The sequence below is a fragment of the Dama dama genome, chromosome 19, assembly GCF_033118175.1.
Source record: "Dama dama isolate Ldn47 chromosome 19, ASM3311817v1, whole genome shotgun sequence".
Taxonomy (NCBI): Eukaryota; Metazoa; Chordata; class Mammalia; order Artiodactyla; family Cervidae; genus Dama; species Dama dama.
The window spans coordinates 73,448,158-73,465,484 of NC_083699.1; the positions used below are offsets into that span (position 1 = coordinate 73,448,158).

The following is a 17,327-nucleotide window of genomic DNA, read 5'->3' on the forward strand; positions in this document are numbered from 1 at the left end:
AGGTGTGAGGCTGAGCCTGGGAAAACCCATAAAGTTAGCTGGACTGATTCACAGAGATGAAAGAGACCCTTAAAAGGACCTGCCCCCACCTGCCTGTTGGAAATGTTCATAATTTTCAGGACATGGGTTGGCTCTTCTGAAGGATGTTGCCTCAACTCTAAGATAAAATAGTGGGAATGGAAGAGAAGAAATTAGCAGATATTAAAAGGGAATGCAATAAGCAATTAAGGTGATATGGACTCATTCCTCGAAGACACAAATAACCAAAATTCACTTAAATTTTAAATCACTCACTTAAATCCATGGCGCTCCATCTGGGTTTCTGGCCTGGGACCTGGAATCACTCTCGAGGTGGGGAGCTGGGCAGCTGTGAGACCCCCTCTGTTTCTTTTCCCTCCCAGGTGGGCCTGTGCTATCCTCCTCAAGTACAGCATCTCAGCCTCCTTGTGTGAGATCTCCTGAATTGTCCTGTAGAAACTTAATATATCTTGTTTTTTAGGTCAGTTTTAGGTTCACAGCAAAACTGAGTGGGAAGTAGAGAGTTCCTATGTATCCCCACCCTCAGTGTCTTGTGATTTGATGCATTTGTTACAAATGGGCTACATTCGTTATAATGGATAAACCTACACTGACATGTTAATATCACCCAAAGTCCGTAGTTTACATTAGAGTTCACTCTTGCTGTTGCTAAGTTCTATGTGTTTTGATAAATGTATTATAACACCTATGGAACAGTGTTATAACACCTATAAACATTGCGGAACAGTTTCCCTGCCCTAAAAATCCTCTGTGCTCCATCTATTCATCTCTTCTTCCCTGCTAACCCCTGGCAACCACTGATCTTTTTACTGACTCCATAGTGTGTCTTTTCCAGAGTGTCATATCCTTGGAACCATCAGGAATGGAAACTTTTCAGATTGGTTTCTTTCACTTAGTAATGTGCATTTAAGTTTCCTCCATGTTTCTTCATGCCTTGATAGCCTTTTTAAAATTTTTTATTGAGGTAATATAGTCATAACACAAAGTTTACAACCTTAACCACTTTAAAGTGTACAGTTCAATGGTATTAAATACATTCATAACCTTGTGTAACCATCACCATTATCCAAACACAGAACTCTTTATCTTGCAAAACAAACTCTATACACATTAAACGACAATTCGCATACTTCCTCTCACAGCCCCTGGAAAGCATCATTCTACTTTTTATCTTTAAAGTACTTCGTGTAAGTGAAACCTCAAAGTATTTGTCGTTTTGTGGCTGGCTTATTTATCTTACCATAGTGTCCTCATGGTTTATCCATAATAGTGCCAGATTTACTCCCTTTTAAAGGGTGGATAATACTCCATTCTATGTGTATACCACATTTTGCTTATCCACTCATCCATCAGTGAACACCTGAATTGCTTCCACTTTTCAGCTATTGTGAAAAATGCTTCTCTGAATGTGGTTTCCCAAATATCTCTTCAAGATTCAGCTTTCAATTCTTTTCAGCATAGACCCAGTAGAATTACTGAATCATACAGTAATTCTACTTTTAATTTATTGAGGAACCATCATACTGATTTCCACATAGCTGTACCAGTTCATGTTCCCACCAACAGTGTACAAGTGTTCCGATTTCTTCACATTCTCACCAATATTTAAGTTTTTTTTTTAAATAAATGGTCATTATACTAGGAGGTGTCAGGTGGCACCTCTCTGTAGTTTTGATTTGCATTTCTCTAATGATTAGCTACATTGAGTATATTTTCATGTGCTTATTGGCCATTTGTATATCTTCTTTGGAAAAATGTCTGTTTGTGCCCTTTGCTCATTCTTGAGTTAGGTTTTTGGTTGCTGTTATTGAGTTTTAGGAGTTCTCTATCCATTCTGGATATCAGTCTCTTATCAGATATGTGATTTTCAAATGTTTTCTCACATTTCTTTGGGTTACCTTTGTTCTCTGTTGATACAACATTTTGATGAAAAATATTTAAAATTTTCGTGAAGTCCACTTTTTCTATTTTCTTATGTTGACTGTGTCATTGGTTTCATATCCAGGAAATGACTGCCAAATTCAAGGTTGTAAAGGCTTGTCCTATTTTTTCTTCAAAGAGTTTTAGAGTTACAGGTCTTACATTTAGATTGAGGGTCCACTTTGAGTTAATTTTGTGTATGATGTTAGGTATGGATCTAACTTCATTCTTATGCATGTGAATATCCAATTTTCCTAGAACCATTTGTTGAAAAGACTGTCTTTTCTCCAGTGAATGGACTTAATGCCTTGTCAAAAATGGTTTGACCTAATGTGTGAGGGTTTATTTTTGGACCCTGTGTTCTCTTCCATTGATCTCTGTGTCTGAATTTGTGCCAGGACCACTCTATTTGATTACTGTTGCTTTGTAGTTAGTTTTGAAATCAGGAAGTAGGATCCCTCTGGCTTTGTTCTTTTTCAGGGTTTTTGTTTTGTTTTGTTTTCGTTTTTTTTTTTTTTTTTTTTTTTTGGTTAGACAGGGTCCCTTAAGATTCCATATGAATTTTAGAATGGGTTTTTTTATTTCTGCAAAAAGTTATCCAGATGTTGATTTTGTGTTTTGATTTTGTTTGATGTTTGATTTTGTTTTTTAATGCAACTGCATTAAATATATAGATTGCTTTGGATAGTAATGATATCTCAACAATTTTAAAGCTTCCAATCCATAAATCTGGGGTGTCTTTCCATTTACTTATATTTTCTTTCGTTTCTTTCAACAATGATTTGTAGTTTTCACTGTATAAGTTTTCGACCTCCTTGATTAATTCCTCAGTATTTTACTTTTTTGATGTTATTCTAAATGGAATCGGTTTTGTAATTTCCTTTTATGGTTATTCCCTAGTAGTGTGTAGAAATGCAACTATTTTTTATATACTGACTTTGTATCCTACTGCTTTTCTGAATTCACTTAAGAGTGGTAATGGTTTTGTGTGTAGGCATGGAATTTTTAAAATTTTTTATATAGAAGGATTATGCACATATAACATCAGTGAACAGAGATGATTTTACTTCTACTTTTTCAACTTACATGCCTTTTACGTTTTAGATTAGAGAACCTCAACATATCACTGGTCTTTGGGGAAATGCAAGTTTGAATTCTGCTAAGGTACTGCTGCTGCTGCTAAGTCGCATCAGTCGTGTCCAACTCTGTGCGACCCCATAGACGGCAGCCCACTAGGCTCCTCCGTCCCTGGGATTCTCCAGGCAAGAACACTGGAGTGGGTTGCCATATCCTTCTCCAATGCATGAAAGAGAAAAGTGAAAGTGAAGTCACTCAGTCGTGTCCGACTCTTAGCCACCCCATGACTGCAGCCTGCCAGGCTCCTCTGTCCCTGGGATTTCCCAGGCAAGAGTACTGGAGTGGGTCGCCAGTGCTTTCTCCAGTACTAAGGTACTACTGCATACCTAAAGTTGTTGTTTAGTCACTAAGTGAAGTGAAGTGAAAGTTGCTCAGTTGTGTCTGACTCTTAATTCTCCAGGCCAGAATACTGGAGTGGGTAGCCTTTCCCTTCTCCAGGGGATCTTCCCAACCCAGGGATCAAACCCAGGTCTCCCACATTGCAGGCATATTCTTTACCAGCTGAGCCACAAGGGTAGTCCAAGAACACTGAAGTGGGTAACCTATCCCTTCTCTAGCAGATCTTCCCGACCCAGGAATTGAACCAGGGTCTCCTGCATTGCAGGTGGATTCTTTACCAACTGAGCTATGAGGGAAGCCCTGTTTAGTCACTAAGTTGTGTGTAACTCTTTGTGACCCCATGGACTATAGCCTGCCAGACTCCTCTGTCCATGGGATCTCCCAGGCAAGAATACTGGATGGGGTGCTATTTCCCTCTTCAGAGGATTTTCCCACCCCAGAGATGGAACTCACATCTCCTGCATTGGCAGGTGGATTCTTAACCACCGAGCCACCTGGGAAGCCCTCACGCCTATTAGAATGGACTAAATTAAAAACCTCACAATATCGATGTTGGCCACAGATACACAGCCACGAGAATGTTCACGCATTGCTGGTGGGAATGCAGAATGGCACAGCCACTTGTGGAAAGACCTTAGCAGGTTCCTATCAAGCTAAACAGACAGTTCCCATCCAATCCAGCTATGCCTCGCCTGTGTGTTTATCCTGGAGAAGTGAAAACACGATCACACAAAAACCTGTACACAAAAAGCGTTGACAGCAGGTTTGTTCATAATCAGCAAAAGGAGGGAGTCATGAAAATGTCTCCCAACTGCCCAATGAACAAATGGTGGGGCACCCTCACCACGGACAGTATGCAGCAGGAAAAGGGATGAGCCTCGGATGCCCACATCACCACGGCCACTGCATTTAATGAGCGAAAGAAGCCAGACCCCAAAGGCCACCTGGTGTACAATTCCATGTATGTGACCTCCTACTAAAGACACCACTGCAGTGATTTTGAATCAGCACTTGCATTGGGCTTTGGACCGAGGGAGGGGCTGATTTAAGTGGAACAGGAGTTCGGGGCCTGTAAGCTCTGGTGGGGGTGTGTCTGCGTTTGTCAAAACTCAAAACTCAGAGAACTGCACATGGCAAAGAGTGGGTCGAAGGCCAGAGGGGTAGGGCAGCTAGCAGTGCTTGCTCCTACAGGGTCAAGCAATGGACTTCCTCTCCCTTAGGCTGCTGTGTGCTGACTGTGCTGTTCTTTATCAATATTTGTTATATTCTCCTACCTTTGGGCTCGCTCTTTTTCTGGACTGTGTACTCTCAAGGTGGTTTTTGTAGATAGTGTATGAGTGGCTTCTTTTCAGAATAGCGGTCTTATCTTAAATGCTCTCATCTCCATCCACCTGATAATGCACTTCCCTCAGACTTTCAATATTTGGTTCCACTGTCTTCAGGAATGTTCATTGGCTGAGCGAAGTCGGATGCCAAACTCTCTGGAAGCTTTTAGGCTGTTTCCTCGTATTTGGTGTCAGACATTTCACCAGTGTGTCAGATAGGCACCGTTTTCCATTCATCTTGTCCTGTGTTTGGTCAAAGTTCCAAATCTGAAGCACTATGTTTCTTTCGCTTCTCTCTGGAAAATGTTCTGTTTCTCCCTTTGCTGCCCACGTTCTCTCTCTGGAGACCCCGGATGATGGAGCTGGCCTTCCTTCCATCCTGCCTTGTGCTTGAGACATGTCTTGGTTCTTCTCAATCACTCCTTCTCCCTTTGGCTGGTCTGTCCACTGTTCAGCCCTGGTGCTTGAGAGGGACGTTCTACAGCAGGTGACAGCACTGTCCCAACTTTGAGCTCTGAGATGCCCAGTCACTGAGATGGGGGGATCACAGCCCTTCACCTGCAGAGCCTTGGAGACAGGTGAGAGGGGAGCAGCTGGCAGGCACACACAGGTGGGGCTTCGGGACCCTAGATAATCCTGTTTTTCCTTAGAGAACCTCACACAGCTCTGGGGTGATCCTGCCCTCAACCAGGACATGCATTTTACAAGCGGCCAACTCTTGTGTAAATAAACAAGAAGTAATAAGGGCTCAAAACACCAACAAGGAAAGGGAAGCCTCAGGGAGCCTTCAGCCGGACCAACACACACCTGGACCGGGTATAAAAGGCACAGAGCCCTGAGTAGCACTCACACACTCACTCACTCACACACACTCACATCCTCACCCTCCTCCAGCCCCACCACCTCCACCATGGCCACTTCCGCCTTGTCCGTCTGCTCTAGTGACCTGAGCTACGGGAGCCGGGTCTGCTTGCCCGGGTCCTATGACTCCTGCACCGGTTCCTCCTGGCAGGTGGACGACTGTCCAGAGAGCTGCTGCGAGCCCCCCTGCTGTGCCCCCAGCTGCTGCACCCCGGCCCCCCGCCTGACCCTCCTCTGCGCCCCAGTGAGCTGCGAGTCCAGCCCCTGCTGCCAGCCAGCCTGCAGCAGCTCCTGCCTGGCCTCATGCTGCCAGACATCTAGCTGCCAGTCCTCCTGCTGCACCTCCTCCCCCTGCCCGCAGGCCTGCTGTGAACCCATCTGCTGCAGGCCCGTCTGCTGCAGGCCAGTTTGCTGCACGCCTGTCTGTTGCACGCCTGTCTGCTGCAGGCCCGTGTGCTGTGAGTCCTCCCCTTGCTCAGCCTCCTTGTGCTGCCAGCCCAACCCCTGCTCCTCGGTCAGTTGCAGACCCTCCTCCTCCGTGTCCCTGCTCTGCCGTCCTGTGTGCCGCCCCGCCTGCTGCGTGCCCGCCTCCTCCTGCCAGCCCAGCTGCTGCCGCCCGGCCTCCTGCGTGTCCCTGCTCTGCCGGCCCGCATGCTCCCGCCCTGCTTGCTGCATCCCAACCTTGGCCCCGGAGCCCTGTTGCTGACCTGGCACATTGCCAACTCCTTCCAGGGCCAACGCTCACTTTCACCTGAAATTTCTGTAGCCTTGAGCCCAGTCTGGGGTCTCCTTCTGCCCCAGAATTTTCTAGTAGCCGCCTAGGCTGGCTCCTGGTTCCCTCCAGGCCCTGAGATTCAGCCAGCATCCTGCTCTCCATCCTTGTTGGTCATGGATTTTGTCCATACCTAGGTGAGGGGTCTGCCTGTTAACAAATAAAGTCACTGTCATGCCATCTCTGTGCCTGGAGTGCATATCTGGTCAAACCTTGGGAAAGACCTTTGTTGTGGACAGTGGGCTGGGCTGGTTTAGAAACCTGGCCTTGAGCTGCGTCCAGGACAGTAACATCATCAGGCTCGGCTCCCCACACCCTGCTCCTCTCTGCCTGGGTGTCCTGTGGCCGAGGTTCTCCTGCAGCCTCCAGTCCAGAGTATCCTGCTCACCTGCAGACCCCGCATGAAGTGAGTGATGGGGAGGAGTGGGGCAGATGTTCAGGCCCCATGCTTGCACACTAGGAACATGGGGCCTTACTAGGGACAAAAGAGACCCTGTTTAATTAACATTTGCTTTGAATACATAAAGCTTACTCCAGAAACAGCGTCAGACAGGCTGGTGCCAGCCATTCTCTAGTGCCCTGGACATGAGTGTGAGTGTTTTCCTCTGTATGTGGAGGTCTTGATGGTGAGAGCCACATGCAGTGATGTTGGGAGCCTGTGTGAGTCAGGGTTCTCCAGACAAAGAACCAATAAGACATGTGCGCATATGCAGAGATTGATGTTGAGGAGCTAGCTCACAGTTTAGAGGCAGGCAAGCCCCACATCTGTACGGTGAGCTTCCTGGGAAGAGTTGGTATTGTAGCTACAAATGACCTGCTGGTAGAATGCCTTTTTCCATGGGGGACCTCAGTCTAGTTTCAAGGTCTTCAACTGCTTGGGTGTGGCCCAGCCACATTTTGTAGGGCGATCTGTTTTACTCAGAGTCCACTGATTTCAGTGTTGATCTCACCCAAGAAACAACTGTGTCATGACATCCAGTCATGTTTACTCAGACAACTGGGCACCATGGCCTGATCAAGTTGACACTTGAAAGTATCCATCACAGGGACCGACAGCCAAGGAGGATGGGGTATTTGGAAATAGCAGGTGCTCACTGGGTGATGCCCTCAGGAATTCAGGTATTAAGGCAGCTATCCCTCTTGGGAAATACAAGAAGGACGGACATAGCCTGGCCCTGTCGAGACAGTGCTGGGTAGGCAAACACCTTGAGGGCAGTGTGAAGGGCCTTGACTGGGGGCCTAAAATGTAATTGTTCCTATTACAATACGCATGCATGTGTGCTGAGTTGCTTCAAGTGTGTCTGATTCTTTGTGACCTTAGGGACTGTTACCTGCCTGACTCTTCTGTCCATGAGATTCTCCAGGCAAGAGTGCAGGAGTGGGTTTCTGTGCCCTCCTCCAAGGGATCATCCTGACCTGGGGATCAAATCTGTGTCTCCTGCAGTTCCTGCTGGCATGTGAATTCTTTACTGCTGAGCCACAGGAGAAGCCCAACTATTATAATAACAAAATTTAAAAGTGAAAAAAGACAGGTAGAGTTCATTTAATTGCATTTTATTAAATTGAATCTGTACAAAATTTTTAAAGAGATGGGAATACCAGACCACCTTACCTATCTCCTGAGACACCTGTATGTGGGTCAAGAAGCAATGATTAGAACTGGATATATAATAGTAGAATGGTTCCAAATTGGGAAAGGAGTATCAAGGCTGTATATTGTAACCCTGCTTATTTAGTTTATATGCAGAGTCCATCATCCGAAATGCCAGGCGGCATAAAGTACAAGCTAGAATTAAGATGGCTAGGAGAAATATCAACAACCTCAGTTATGCAGATGATACCACCCTTATGGCAGAAAGTGAAGAGAAACTGAAGAGCCTCTTGATGAGGGTGAAAGAGGAGAGTGAAAAAGCTGACATGAAACTCAACATTCAAAAAACTAAGATCATGGCATCCGGTCCCATCATTTCCTGGGAAATAGATGTGGAAAAATGGAAACAGTGACAGACTTTCTTTTGGGGGGCTCCAAAATCACTGCAGATGGTGACTGTAGCCATAAAATTAAAAGATGCTTGCTCCTTGGAAGAAAACCTATGACCCACCTAGACAACATATTAAGAAGCAGACATATTACTTTGCCAACAAAGGTCTATATAGTCAAAGCTATAGTTTTTCCAGTAGTCATGTATGGATTTGAGAATTGGACCATAAAGAAGGCTGAGCATCAGAGAATTGATGCTTTTGAACTGTGGTGTTGGAGAAGACTCCTGAAAGTCCCTTGGACAGCAAGGAGATCAAGCCTGAATATTCATTGGAAGGACTGATGCTAAAGCTGAAGCTCCAATATTTGGCCACCTGATGTGAAGAGCTGACTCATTAGAAAACACTCTAATGTTGGGAAAGATTGATGGCAAAAGGATAAGCAGGCGGTTGAAGGTGAGATGCTTAGATAGTGTCATCGACTCAGTGGGTATGATTTGAGCAAACTCTGGGACATAGTGGAGGACAGAGGAGCCTCGCATGCTACAGTCCATAGGGTCAAAATAATTGGACTTAACTTAGCAACTGACCAACAACAACAATCCAAAAGCTTAGCGTCTCAATACACCTGATATAAAAGAAGAATCAGAACCTCATGAGGGTCACTGTCTGGGAAGGTTCAGACTGTGTGTGACCAACTGAACCCATTGCTCTGGCTGTTTAGACTTTTCTTCCTCTCCTTCTCACCTACACCTGCCCAATTCCCCACATGCTCCTGTATGTTTCCTCACTTGGCCCTTTGTCTTCTTTCTTTCTGGTTTTTCTTTTTAAGATTTTTTTAAGTGGACCATTTTTAAAGTCTTTCTTGAATTTGTTGCCACATTGCTTCTTTTTTATGATTTGGTTTTTCTGGCTGAGGGGCATGTGGGGTCACTGGCTCCCTGACCAGGGACCGAACCCACACCCCATGCACTGGAAGGTGGATCCTTAACCCCTGGACCTCCAGGGGAGGTCCATCAATTGTCTTGTCTCTTTAAATGTTTCTCCAAGAGGGAAACATGCACAGAGTGTTTCTAAGGTCTTTTTTTATGTGAAAATACACTGCTGTTCTCTTTACATAAGAAAGATATAATGGGCTACTCAGGTGACACTAGCAGTAAAGAATTGGCCTGCCAATGCAGGAGAAAGATGTAATAATTTGAAAATAGGAAATGTTAGCCTCAGTCCCCAGTGTTTCCCTTGAAGGTCTGTGCCTTTCACTGTTTGGTGGGAAAGGTCGGGGGTCCACCCGGTAATAGTTCATCTCCAGCCCAGACTGTAGGCTGATTTTTCCTGCCTGGAGGTGGAGCTGCCCTTCATTCAGTTCACTTAAAAACTGCCAATTTGGAAAACTCAGCAGTGGCCAATAACTGGAAAAGGTCAGTTTCCACTCCAATCCCTAAGAAAGGCAATGCCAAAGAATGCTCCAACTACCACACAATTGCACTCATCTCACACACTAGCAAATTAATGCTCATATTCTCCAAGCCAGCCTTCAACAGTAGGTGACTTGTGAACTATCAGATGTTCAAGCTGGTTTTCGTAAAGGTAAAGGAACCAGAGATCAAACAGCCAACATCCACTGGATCATTGAAAAACAAGAGAAAAAAAAAAAAAGGAAAAGCAAGACAGTTCCAGAAAAACATCAATTTCTGCTTTATTGACTATGCCAAAGCCTTTGACTATGTGGATCACAATAAACTGTAGAAAATTCTGAAAGAGATGTGAATACCAGACCACATGACCTGCCTCTTGAGAAATCTGTATGCAAGTCAGGAAGCAAGAGTTAGAACTGGATGTGGAACAACAGACTGGTTCCAAATAGGAAATGAGTATGTCAAGGCTGTATATTGTCACTGTGCTTATTTAACTTATATGCAGAGTACATCATGAGAAATGATGGGCTTAAGAAGCACAAGCTGGAATCGAGATTGCTAGGAGAAATATCAAGAACCTCAGATGTGCAGATGACCCCACCCTTATGGCAGAAAGTGAAGAAGAACTAAAGAACCTCTTGATGAAAGTGAAAGAGAAGAGTGAAAAAATTGGCTTAAAACTCAACATTCAGAAAACAAAGATCATGGCATCTAGTCCTATCACTTCATGGCAAACAAATGGAGAAACAGTGGAAACAGTGGCAGATTTTATTTTGGGGGGCTCCAAAATCACTGCAGAGGATGACTGCAGCCATGAAATTAAAAGAAGCTTACTCCCTGGAGAAAAATGTATGACCAACCTAAACAGCATATTAAAAAGCAGAGACAGTACTTTGCCAACAAAGGTCTGTCTAGTCAAAGCTATGGTTTTTCCAGTAGTTGTGTATGGATGTGAGAATTGGACTATAAAGAAAGCTGAGCACGGAAGAATTGATGCTTTTGAACTGTGGTGTTGGAGAAGACTCTTGAGAGTCCCTTGGGCTGCAAGGAGATCCAACAAGTCCATTCTAGACGAAATCAGTCCTGAATGTTCGTCAGAAGGACTGATGCTGAAGCTGAAACTCCAATCCTTTGGCCACCTTTTTCGAAGAACTGACTCAACTGAAAAGGCCCTGATGCTGGGAAAGATTGAGGGCAGGAGAAGGGGGCGACAGAGGATGAAATGGTTGGATGGCATCACCAACTCAATGTACATGAGTTTGAGTAAACTCCAGGAGTTGGTGATGGACAGTGAGGCCTGGCATGCTGCAGTCCTTGAGGACGCAGTCAGACATGACTGAGTGACTGAACTGAAGTGAGTGAATGTATGTTCATGGTTGGCTCTAAAAATCCGATGCTCTTGAATTCATGAGACCTTCCAGTCCAAACACATGCACCTTGGTGCACTCAGCTCAGAGTGGTTCATGTTCAGTCCTGTCTTTAGTGTTGTATCCTAGCTCTTCCTTCTTCCTTGTTAGCAACTGAGCAATCACGTTTGGTATCAGTGAAACACATGATCTGTTTACTACATTTTCTCTCATCATATTTGGGGATATATGCTTTACCTCGTTGGGCTTCCCTTGTGGCTCAACTGGTAAAGATCTGCCTGCAATGTGGGAGACCTTGTTCTATCCCGGGGTTGGGAAGATCCCCTAGAGAATGGAAAGGCTACCCACTCCAGTATTTTGGCCTGGAGAATTCCATGGACTGTATAATCTGTGGGGTCACAAAAAGTCAGACATGACTGAGAAAGTTTCACTACACTCTTTTGGAGTAAGAAGTGGCACCTCACTCCAGTATTCTTGCCTGGAGAATCCCATGGACAGAGGACCTGGCGGGCTACAGTTCCATGGGGTCACAAAGAGTCAGGCACGACTGAGCCCCTGAGCAAGCATGCATACTTTACCTCTGTGGTTTGGGGGAACTAGCAGTGTTTGTGCTGAAAACCACAGAGTTGATTTTCTGTGGGGTTAACTGCTCTTTCCTGCCTCTGTTGTAAATTTTTAGCACGGCTGCCTTGTGGTAGATTTCCTTGGACACAGGCTTCCTTCTGTGTCTAGCACTGAAGTGGGCCTGGGGGAAGGCCTGGGTAAGAGCCTGGATCTTATATACAGACGGCAGGCTTCCAGTCCCAGTCCTGATACTTTGGGCTGTGTGACCTGGAGATGGTTGCTTAAGTTCTCTATGCCTGGGCTTCCTCATCTATTTACAGAAACTTCCTTGCTGAGAGGATGTGAAATCAAGTGACTTGGCAGGTGTAGAGGGTTCAGATAACCACCTGGCCTAGAACAGGTGCTCAGACACTGTCATCTGACCCCACAGCCATGGTCAGCACCACCATGATGACCATGGCCCATATGTCACCGTTTTTCCCACAGTCAGCCCATGCTGACTTTCTGTTTCAGGCCCCCTGGGATCACATCTTCTTGTATTCACATGGAAAACCAACTCTTGCCTGAGCTTTACTTTTGGGTGTTGCCTCGTGTTCTCGAGTCTCTGCTGCTCACATGCGGGGCCTCCAGGAGGAGACCCTCCCTCTCTCTGACTCTTTCAGGGCATCACCCTTGAGGAAGACAAACTCTGGCCAGAGGGGCAGGGTGCTCGGCTGAGCAGTGTGGGGTGCACAGGGTGTGCTGTGAGCAGTTGGGTTTGGGTGAAAGGTTGAGGAACGTGGCCCCTGACTCAGACACCTATGAGCACTGCTCTCTGAAGAGACCTCGTAACAGACTGCACGTATGACCACGCTCCATTAACCCTCCTCTCAGGCACACTGGCTGGGCTGCAGGGGACCGGATGTCCCTCTCACCATGCTTCCTGCTGGCAGAGCAGCTGCTGGAGGTGGGGTGCCAGGATCTCCCAGCAGCCCCTGCTGAACATGACCCTCACCTGGTTCCATGGTCACATCCCCTGAACTACTTGCATTATACAGACGTGCACATGTCACATTACACCTAAATTTTAAAATGCATAAAAGTCAAAATATTAAAAAGCTCTGTACCTCAATCAGAGGAGAGCTGCAACATCTAAATTCACCAATTTAGAGACATATTCACCTCTAAACCTCACTCAGCACTGTTCCTCTTGTTCAGTTGCTCAGTTGTGTCCCACTGTTCGTGACCCCATGGACTACAGCACAACAGGATTCCCTGTCCTTCAACAACTCCCAGAGCTTGCTGAAACTCACGTCCATTGAGTCAATGTTACCATCTAACCAACTCATCCTCTGTTGTCCCCTTCTCCTCCTGCTTTAATCTTTCCCAGCATCAGGGTCTTTTCTAAGGAGTCAGCTCTTTGAATCAGGTGGCCAAAGGATTGGAGCTTCAGCTTCAGCATCAATCCCTCCAATGATTATTCAGGGTTCGTTTCGTTTAGAATCTTACCTCAGATATTTTCTCTATCTTTTTGGAACCAAACAACGGAGAAATGGAAAAACATCCTGCAACATGGGATATTTATACTCACAGGTTTAATGAGTGAAAACTATTGTGGAAACTACACCAGCACTAATGAGGGGCTCCTGCAGCCAGCTCTCAACGCCAACAGGAAGGGAGGGTTGGGAGGCCTCTGTAGGAACAACACAAGCTAGGGGCCAGGTATAAAAGCCCTGCATCCCCAAGCACCTCACACACACAGCTCACACACTCACACACACTCAAACCGTCCTCCAGCCCCACCGCCTCCACCATGGCCGCCTCCACCCTGTCTGTCTGCTCCAGCGACCTGAGCTATGACTGTCCAGAGAGCTGCTGCGAGCCCCCCTGCTGTGCCCCCGGCTGCTGCGCCCCGGCCCCCCGCCTGACCCTTCTCTGTGCCCCAGTGAGCTGCGAATCCAGCCCCTGCTGCCAGCCAGCCTGCAGCAGTTCCTGCCTGGCCTTGGGCTGCCAGCAGTCTAGCTGCCAGTCCTCCTGCTGCACCTCCTCTCCCTGCCCGCAGGTCTGCTGTGAGCCCGTCTGCTGTGAGCCTGTCTGCTGCAGGCCCGTCTGCTGCGAGCCCGTCTGCTGTGAGCCCGTCTGCTGCAGGCCCGTCTGCTGCACACCTCTCTGCTGCACTCCTGTCTGCTGCAGGCCCGTGTGCTGTGAGCCTGTCTGCTGCAGGCCCGTGTGCTGTGAGGCCTCCCCCTGCTCAGCCCCCTCCTCCTGCTGCAGACCCTCCTCCTCCGTGTCCCTCCTCTGCCGTCCTGTGTGCCGCCCCGCCTGCTGCGTCCCCGCCTCCTCCTGCCAGCCCAGCTGCTGCCGCCCGGCCTCCTCCGTGTCCCTCCTGTGCCGGCCCGCGTGCTCCCGCCCTGCTTGCTGCGTCCCTGCCTCAGAGCCCTGCTGCTAACCTGGCATGTGACCCCAGGGCCAGCCAGGATCAGGTTCTACCTGTGACTCGATCATCTGTCCTGACCTAGGCTGCGTGGCTGCCCTCACTCAGGAGAGGATCCCCGATGTCTCCACTGTCCCACTGACCTCTCACTCATGCTCCAGGAACCCCGACCTCATGGCTTCCAGGGTTTCCTGCCTCCCAGGAGTCACCTCCAGCTGTCTCTGGGTCACCTGCCCCCCTACCCCTCCAGGTCCTCTGTCTGGGTCACTCGACTTCCAACCTTGGGTGCACCCTCTTGGGCACCGGGATAAATAAACTCAGTACATTACCTGATCTGCTCCCTTCATGTGATTCTCTGGTGGGGTGGGTGTAGGGGTGGAAGGAAACACACGATTGTGAACTGACACTAGTCTCCTCCAGCCGCGAGTATGTCTGGCAGTAGATGAGTGTGTAAGTCACTCAGTCATGTCTGACTCTTTGAGACCCCCATGGGCTGTAGACACCAGGTTCCTCTGTCCATACAATTCTCCAGGCAAGGATACTGGAGTGGGTTGCCATTCCCTTCTTAGGGGATCTTTCTGAATCAGGGATCGACCTGGATCTCCTACACTGCAGGCAAGTTCTTCACCGTCTGACTCACTGGGGAACCCCCAGCAGTAAGTGACTGAGACCCCAAAAGGCAGGGGCCTGACTTCTCTGGGCAGAGTCCCCAGGTGGGGCTCCTGCTTCTCCAGGAAGTCAGTGCCTGCTCTGGCCCTGGCCCGCGGCTGGTCTCCTGAAGACCTCTCATGGTCTAGGGGTTCCTCAGGCTCCCTGGACTGTTCCTGCCCACTTGAAACATATTGGCCAACTGGCCCCTTGAGTCCGCTCCATGCGGGTGGCCCAAGGACCCCATGTAACACAACCTGCGTGTGGCTGGGGTCACCCCTTTTGGTCCGCCAGTGGGTCTGCACTTTTAGCAGAAATGTGGTGGGAGTGGGGAGGCCTGCTCCAACCGTGTGAGGTGTGAGGGCCTTGGTGACCTTCCCACCTGACTGATCCAGAGAGCTAACAAGGTCAGGACACAAGGAGCTTGAGACGCTGGACTTGAGGAGGACAGTACAGGCCCACCTGGGAGGGAAAAGAAACAGAGTGGGCCTCACAGTGGCCCAGCTCACCACCTCAAGAGTGGTTCCAGGACCCAGGCCAGAAATCCAGGTGGAACACCGTGGATCCCTCAGTTTTAGAGATGGTCTGTGAATTGCGGGCAGTGTGGGGCAGCTGGTGTCTGGAGCCAGGATGCCAGAGAGAAGAGAGCTGTTCTGAGGAACTCCCCTGTCCACGGAGGGTCTCCCTTAAGTGTCCCCTGAGAAATGATAAGGAAACAGGTGTGAGGCCAAGCCTGGGAAAACCCATAAAGTTAGTTGGACTGATTCTCAGAGTTGAAAGAGACCCTTAAAAGGACCTGCCCCCACCAGCCTGTTGGACATATTCTTTTTTTTTTTTTTAGCTAGCTTTTCTCCTGTATTCCCTGTTGCCCTTGAGGATTGTCTTCCAGATGAGAATCCAGGAATAGTCTGGAATCCTTCCCATACTCTCCTAAATTTTTTTTTCTTTTTTTTTTTTAATTTTTATTTTTTTTCCATTTATTTTTATTATTGGAGGCTAATTACTTTACAATATTGTAGTGGCTTTTGCCATACATTGACATGAATCAGCCATGGATTTACATGTGTTCCCCATCCTGATCCCCACTCCCGCCTCCCTCTCCATCCCATCCCTCTGGGTCTTCCCCAGTGCACCAGCCCTGAGCACTTGTCTCATGCATCCAACCTAGGCTGGTGATCTGTTTCACCCTTGATAGTATACTTGTTTCAATGCTATTCTCTCAGAACATCCCACCCTTGCCTTCTCCCATTGAGCATTGAGTCCAAAAGTCTGTTCTGTACAACTGTGTCTCTTTTTCTGTTTTGCATATAGGGTTATTGTTACCAACTTTTTAAATTCCATATATATGCTTTAGTATACTGTATTGGTCTTTATCTTTCTGGCTTACTTCACTCTGTATAATGGGCTCCAGTTTCATCCATCTCATTAGAACTGCTTCAAATGAATTCTTTATAATGGCTGGGTAATATTCCATTGTGTATATGTACCATAGCTTCCTTATCCATTCTTCTGCTGATGGGCATCTAAGTTGCTTCCATGACCTGGCAATTATAAACAGTTCTGCAATGAACACTGGGGTACATGTGTCTCTTTCAGATCTGGTTTCCTTGGTGTGTATGCCCAGGAGTGGGATTGCTGGGTCATATGGCAGTTCTATTTCCAGTTTTTTAAGGAATCTCCACACTGTTCTCCATAGTGGCTGTACTAGTTTGCATTCGCACCAACAGTGTAGGAGGGTTCCCTTTTCTCCACACCCTTTCCAGCTTTTATTGCTTGTAGACTTTTGGATAGCAACCACTCTGACTGGCGTGTAATGGTACCTCATTGAGGTTTTGATTTATTTCTCTGATAATGAGTGATATTGAGCATCTTTTCATGTGTTTGTTAGCCATCTGTATGTCTTCTTTGGAGAAATGTCTGTTTAGATCTTTGGCCCCATTTTTGATTGGGTCATTAATTTTTCTAGAATTGAGCTGCAGGAGTTACTTGTATATTTTTCAGATTAATCCTTTGTCTGTTGCTTCATTTGCTATTATTTTCTCCCATTCTGAATGCTGTCTTTTCACCTTGCTTATAGTTTCCTTTGTTGTACAAAAGCTTTTAAGTTTAATTAGGTCCCATTTGTTTATTTTTGCTTTTATTTCCAATATTCTGGGAGGTGGGTCATAGAGGATCTTGCTGTGATTTATGTCAGAGACTGTTTTGCCTATGTTCTCCTCTAGGAGTTTTATAGTTTCTGGTCTTACATTTAGATCTTTAATCCATTTTGAGTTTATTTTTGTGTATGGTGTTAGAAAGTGTTCTAGTTTCATTCTTTTACAAGTGGTTGACCAGTTTTCCCAGCACCACTTGTTAAAGAGGTTGTCTTTTTTCCATTGTATATTCTTGCCTCCTTTGTCGAAGATAAGGTGTCCGTAGGTTCATGGATTTATCTCTGGGCTTTCCATTTTGTTCCATTGATCTATGTTTCTGTCTTTGTTCCAGTACCATACTGTCTTGATGACTGTGGCTTTGTAGTAGAGCCTGAAGTCAGGCAGGTTGATTCCT

General features: G+C 46.8%; 3 protein-coding genes across 3 annotated transcripts in view; all 3 read left to right on the forward strand.

Moving 5' to 3' along the window:
* Positions 1-17,327, forward strand: part of TSPEAR (thrombospondin type laminin G domain and EAR repeats) — a 184,354-nt gene that overhangs the window by 114,208 nt on the left and 52,819 nt on the right. The window lies entirely within an intron of this gene.
* LOC133073651 (keratin-associated protein 10-8-like) lies at positions 5,671-6,327 on the forward strand. The gene has a single exon (XM_061167457.1). It carries the CDS (start codon positions 5,671-5,673, stop codon positions 6,325-6,327), a length of 657 nt encoding a protein of 218 aa, XP_061023440.1.
* On the forward strand, positions 13,512-14,147 carry LOC133074002 (keratin-associated protein 10-8-like). Its single transcript, XM_061167981.1, has one exon. The coding sequence runs from the start codon at positions 13,512-13,514 to the stop codon at positions 14,145-14,147; it is 636 nt and encodes a 211-aa protein (XP_061023964.1).

Bases quoted from the DNA above. Each gene is read 5' to 3' on its own strand.
- LOC133073651 (XM_061167457.1), top strand. From the start codon at position 5,671: ATGGCCACTTCCGCCTTGTCCGTCTGCTCTAGTGACCTGAGCTACGGG.
- LOC133074002 (XM_061167981.1), top strand. From the start codon at position 13,512: ATGGCCGCCTCCACCCTGTCTGTCTGCTCCAGCGACCTGAGCTATGAC.